The sequence below is a fragment of the Protomyctophum parallelum genome (assembly GCF_964188405.1).
Source record: "Protomyctophum parallelum genome assembly, chromosome: 10".
Lineage (NCBI taxonomy): Eukaryota > Metazoa > Chordata > Actinopteri > Myctophiformes > Myctophidae > Protomyctophum > Protomyctophum parallelum.
The window spans coordinates 558,619-564,618 of record NC_139704.1 but is presented as its reverse complement, the minus strand read 5'-3'; the positions used below and the strand labels follow the sequence as shown (position 1 = coordinate 564,618).

The window sequence follows — 6,000 nt, the reverse complement described above, 5'->3', positions numbered from 1 at the left end:
TAACGATTCTGGTTCCTTAACGATTCACCCTTAACGAAATTAAAATGTTTGAGAACCACCAGTTCCGGTTCAATGTTGGATGTGGTTCCTGCATGCGGTTCCGGATCTCATTGGAATGCATTCCAATGAGATCTATTGCTCACTTTAAAGTTACTTCAAAAATAACAATAACCTCATTTAGTAACTTAAAGCAGTTGGATGAACAATCAAACAAACAAACAAACAAACAGAACATTGTTGCACTCTTTTGAGTAGTTTCTTATGGATTTATTTATTTTCAAAGAAAGAAAGGCATTTTCTCTAGATAAGACTGTGCGCATTTTGAAAGGATCGACTCCCCCTGAGTAGAGCACGCCTCCTCCTAACGGTTTCCAATCAAACAAACAAACAAAATATAAATGGAATAAAAGCATATACTTTCGTTCAAAAATAGTAACTGCACACTGCAGAGAAAGTAAAAGTGTGTGTGACACATCTCACTGTTCTTAAGAGGAAAAAGGAAAGAGAGAGAGAAAATAAGATGTAACGTCTGACTCACACTAGATGAGAGAGTATAGTAATTATCTTCAACCATAAGCCTTGTGGGACGTCTCCTTTATATCATCTGTCGGATGGAAACCTCATATGTCCAAAACTGTCACTTTTCAGGATTCAAATTCAAATTCAAAAGTAGCAGATCTGCAAGCTCAAAATGAGCTTGTAGATCTGCTACTTTTGACGCTGTAGTATGATCAGAGCGTTAATTTACAATAAAACCACACAAAGTTAGAAATAAGGAGATACGAGGTTTCGATATAAAAAGTTAGAATCCCCATGCATGCCCTCGGGCGAGTAATGTCAGACAACCAATTTCTGATGTTCAAGTCTCTGCAGGATAACATTTCAACTCACACCTTTCTCCTGAAGGCTACAGAAAAAAAAAGAATACACACAAATAAATCCGTACAGACATCATCCGAGAGAGACACGTCTCTACGATGAACCATAAATCCCTTTGATGGGTTGAATCAGCTTTTTTGGGGGGGAAGAGAGACTGCCCTGACCCGACCCTAGCAACAGTAACCATGGCATTTAGACCAAACATTACCATGAACAGTAGTGGAAGAAGTACTTCCACATTTTTTATGTTGAAGTATAAGAGTACCCGAAACCACCGTGTAGAAATATAGGGTTATACTCGGTTAGTAAAAGTCCTGTATATTCAACATGTTACTTGAGTAAAAGTACACAAGTATTGGTGCTTATACCAAAAGTAAGTATAGTCGTTGACTCGTTATGCAGAATGTCCCATTTCAGAAGTGTTTTTCAAAGATTGTCAAAATCTTTCTCTGCAGAGAAATTCCAGAAATTCCATGGAATTTCTGGAAAATCTCATCTAAAAAAAACACTTTTTTTATTTTCTTTGTGTGACAGTAAATAGATGTACACGAAATGTCTAACTTTTAATAAATAAAAAACTATACAAAAGGTTATGAATAGACTTTGTGCACTCATTGTGCACAAAGTGTCTTTGAATCTTTGGGGTATAGAATTTGCCACTGTAAACAGCAAATTCTATACCCCAAAGATTTTAACAGCCAGGCTTTAATATTTCAATTTATTTTATATTAATTTAGAATTTTAAGTAATTTTCACAAATCTGGAAAAATAACTAAAATATGTTCATTTGCACACACGTGAAAGTGACTGAGCCTTCCATTAGCCGATATAAACTACAATTCCCACAGTGCACCACTGGTAGCATTCGGTGTTGAGCCAATCATTGCACTTGGAGATTGAAAACACGGAAGAGTTGTTCTCCGCGGGATTAGCACAAAATTGTTAAAACTACTGCTCCGCTAGAAAAGTATTTTAGTAACCCAAATTACATTACATTAATTTGTCGAGGCTGTTTTGTAATGCGTCAGGAGTCTATGGGTCAGGAGTCACTAGCCTACTGCTGTGCACTGCAGTGTGCCAACACGTAGCAGATCCTAGACTCCTAGTTAGCGAAGCACTCCTGTAAATGTTCATAAATGGAGACTTCTACATCCAAATTAAAAGCTGGCTGTTGCTCACCTTCAGAGGAGTCTAGTCCCACTCAATTCAAAGACAAGGTATGTATGTTTTTTTTTAGCTTGCATCTTCAATCACTATTATTTGTAGTGCGTGCTTCTTTAGTAGTAAATCCATCTGTGCTAAAGAAGTGAATTCATCATGCGATCCATGTATTTAGTTACACTGACTTGTAGACCAGTTTAAAACTTTTTGGGGGTGCGGACCCCAATGTGAAAATAATTTAGAACCATGTACTCACACAAGATTTGTGTTGTTAATGTTTAGATTTTTTTTTAAATAAAATAGCAGATCTAGAAGTTCACGGAGCTCATGCAGTTATTTTGGCACAGGCACAAACATAATTATAATTTCTGTTTGGTTTGTAGGCTTCATAATCACAGATGTCAAATACTGTACAATGTAGATATGTCAGATAACCTAAATATACAAAGCAATTAAAGAAAATGTAAACAACACGTCTTGTAAGCTTGTAGATCTGCTCTCTGGAAAATGTTTGAGAATGTATAACTATGACAAAGTTTCAACATGGGAACGATTATGACGATCAATGACAAATTAATTGCGATTATCTCAAACAATTGTGGTTATTATATTTAGGTGATTATTATGTAATAATTGTGACAGGCCTAATTCATTCTTCACAGCCCAAACAACAGATGAGTGCTTCGCTGAGGGAGAGACTGAAGAGATCAAGGCGATCGTTCACCTCGCCCGCCATGGTCTCCGTGGTCAAACGCCTTTGTGTCGACGACGAAGAGGAGGAGGAGGAGGATAGACGGCGTGTTCCAACACAAACCAAAGAGGCGACGGCGGCGGTGCACTGTAACTCTCCCAGCAGGGACAGGCAGGATGTTGACTTGAACAGAAACGACGTGGGGGTGAGGTCAACGACGGCTGTGAGAGTTCCTGCCGCTGCTGCTGCGCTTATCGTCCCTGACCCCGACACAACACAGCCCTGTCCTCCTGCTCCATCAGCAGACGAGCTGCTACGGCTACGAGACCAACTCAAACTGGACATCAAAGACAAGACGGAGACTCTGCGCAGGCTGAAGATGGTACAGACGTACAGAGGCAAGGTATAATAAAACAAACACGGATAAACGCCCCCCCCCCCAAAAGACAATCTATTGTCTAGTTTTGTGTATAATCAGTGAGTGTGTTAGAAACGAGAGTGGTTCCCCCAACCTGGGGTTCAGGGCCCGGCCCCCGCCTTTGGCGAGTTGGCGGGATGCCAAAGATCACAACGTCTGTTTGGAGGCAGTCCAACTTTTTTTTGTCTTTGGCTTTTGTGCCTTTTTATTGATAGTTACAGTGAAGACAGACAGGAAAGTGGGAGAGAGAGAGAAGGGGAGAGACATGCAGCAAAGTTCGTCATGAGCTGGACATCCTATATGTGGCATGCGCCTGGACCACTAGGCCAGCGAGCGTCCCCAGTCCAACATTTTTAACCCATTCTGACCTGAGATCAGATTCATACGAGGTTTCCGCCGGACACACACTGATCTGATGAACCCATTCTGACCTGAGATCAGATTCTAAAAATGTCAGTCGTTCTTCGATTAAAAAAAAAATAGCAGACCTACAAGCTCGTATCGCGCCACTCGGTGGCGCGATATGAGCTTGTAGATCTGCTATTTTTCAATAGCTAAAGCATAACATGATGCCAACACCAAAATGGGTGCCCGGTCAGAATGGGTTAAACATGTTGTATAAAAGCATAACTTGAATTTTTTTGGGTCATTACTCATTATCTTGTCAAATACTTCAAAATATTCAACTTTTTTTGTTTTTTTTTAAGTATCAGATTTACAAGCGGTGTGAGCTTGTAAATCTGATACTTTCGCTATTCGTAAGTATAAGCATATAGGGCTTAAGATGTTAACGTGTCAGATGTAAGAACGGGGAGATTCCAAAGAAAAGGAGGAAAAAAAGAGGTTGGGAACCACTAACTACTTGTATGCTATGAATATTTTGCATCCCTTTCTAATTCCCTTTAACATTTCCCTCTCTCTCTCTCTCTCTGTGTAGAACGACTTGACACAGCTCCAAAAGCTGATTGACAAGTGGCGGTCGTGTGCTCAGGCCGTGCTGTACGAGCTGCAGGCCGGCCTCCCTGTCGACGGGCGGAAGGCCAGCCTCTCCCAGCTCATCGATATGTTCGGCATGGAGGACGCCATGCTGCATTTTGACCGCACAGAAGAGGACTTCACTACTTGAAATATAGACGGCCGATTCTCGTTTCGACCCATTGTTTTGGTCCCGGGACCACCAGCCAGTCCAAATGGACCCTTAGCGGGTCTAACTCTGAAAGTTTACCAATGGGAACAAACTGATATTTGTTTTGCGTTTTTCAAATATTTTTTGACACAGAATCAAATGTTTTGGCCTCCTGATTCACCAGGAGCCTGGATGGCTTAGTTCCTTCCAGGCTTAAAATAATTCAAATAAATATTTTTGGAAATCTCTTATGGTCTGAATGAATGGGCTTTTTCTATGGAACCATAGCCGGTAAACAAAAATGGCCACCACTGCTATGTTCAGTGATTCTCAACCTTTTGAATTGCAAGATTCCCCCCCAGTTCCCCGCCTGGACCCTTACTTGCTCAAGTACTTCAAACAAGAGGAAAGAATTAAACTTAGCTCACAGTGTTTACACTACAGCAGTGCAAGGTGGGAGATGTTCTTCGCAATGCCCTGCCTGATGAGCCCTGGTTGAAAAACATCTACATGTGAAGCACAAACTGATCTGAGATGTAGTGTACTGTGCAAACAAAGTAGGAAGGGTGGTTGGTTGACCCACTGACAAGAAATAAAGTCACAGGGACTGAATTTCTGGAGCCGTGCATTGACTGATCTCACTCACTCAACGGTCTGGAAGAGGAGACGTCATTAACAGGAAAATAAAAGAGGAGCTGAATGTGTCCTCTGAAACCTCAACCTGTACTTCCACGCCAACCCCAAACACCTTGAACAACTTATGTTGGTCTTGGTCGTATCTGCTAATGTTGTATATTTGATAAAATTGTACATCGATCCCTTGGCAACCCTACCCAATCTATATACACTGTAAAATGCTCAGTGTTAATGCAACACTAATACATTTGTACGGGTTACAGACCCGTAAGAGATCATTTGGACCCCTGGTGCAGTGTTAATTTTGTTGACTAAGACTAAAGGACTATGGTTTATCAGAAGACTAAATAGAACTAAGGCTATATGGTGTGTTATTCAAAAGACTAAGACTAAATCAAAATATGAAAAAATTAACACTGCCCTGGTGGTCCCCGGACCCAATGTTGAGAACTAGTGGATTCGATTAACACCATCTCAAGAACCGTCTTCGTTATGTTACACAGATTGTAGTTCCATACAACGGGAGATGATCACATATGTTATGTAAACGTGTTTGGTTCGAGTTGTATACAACAATCGTTTTGTTCTGTTGCTGCTGCTATCGTTATTTATTTTCAGTTCAAACAGTACATTCCATGTTGATGCTTTTGTTATCTTTGCTGTACAGAGTAAGGTTAATAAACATTGTTTTCCTGAGAGATTGAATTACATTTCCATTGATGAAATTGCATACATGTACAAATGAAGACGGTTGCACACAGACAACGGTCAAAAGGATAGACCCAAGAAAGCTTGATAACTCATTTCCATTGTGGTTCTTTGGTTGACAGGAGAAAAAGGGTGTGTGTCGGGGGGGGGGGGGGGGGAGTTACTATAGAAGGAAACAATGTACAGTGACATCATATACAAGAAATGTATCAGTCACAATGATACATGATTTCAATTACAGTTTGTTTAACTTAAAACTGGGATATCACATCTGTCATTTTAGTTTTTAAGCGATATTTAACCACTTTAACCATTATTTCATACTTTAGTTATTAATAAATAGATCTACAAACTCAGCGTGGCACGAAGTGACGTGCTATG

The 6,000-nt window shown here is 40.4% G+C and overlaps 1 protein-coding gene across 1 annotated transcript; it reads left to right on the top strand.

Moving 5' to 3' along the window:
• Nucleotides 1–1,929: 1,929 nt before the first annotated feature.
• On the top strand, nucleotides 1,930–5,807 carry sfr1 (SWI5-dependent homologous recombination repair protein 1). The gene is made up of 3 exons (XM_083775207.1): nucleotides 1,930–2,096; nucleotides 2,703–3,134; nucleotides 4,087–5,807. The coding sequence occupies exons 1-3, from the start codon at nucleotides 2,016–2,018 to the stop codon at nucleotides 4,273–4,275; spliced, it is 702 nt and encodes a 233-aa protein (XP_083631333.1). The 5' UTR covers nucleotides 1,930–2,015; the 3' UTR covers nucleotides 4,276–5,807.
• Nucleotides 5,808–6,000: the final 193 nt, after the last annotated feature.

What these genes read in the sequence shown, in the direction of transcription:
- sfr1 (XM_083775207.1), top strand. Translation starts at nt 2,016, where the DNA reads ATGGAGACTTCTACATCCAAATTAAAAGCTGGCTGTTGCTCACCTTCA. An exon ending in CCACTCAATTCAAAGACAAG is followed by an intron (nt 2,097 to 2,702) that starts GTATGTATGTTT and finishes CATTCTTCACAG; the next exon opens with CCCAAACAACAGATGAGTGC. An exon ending in TACAGACGTACAGAGGCAAG is followed by an intron (nt 3,135 to 4,086) that starts GTATAATAAAAC and finishes CTCTCTGTGTAG; the next exon opens with AACGACTTGACACAGCTCCA.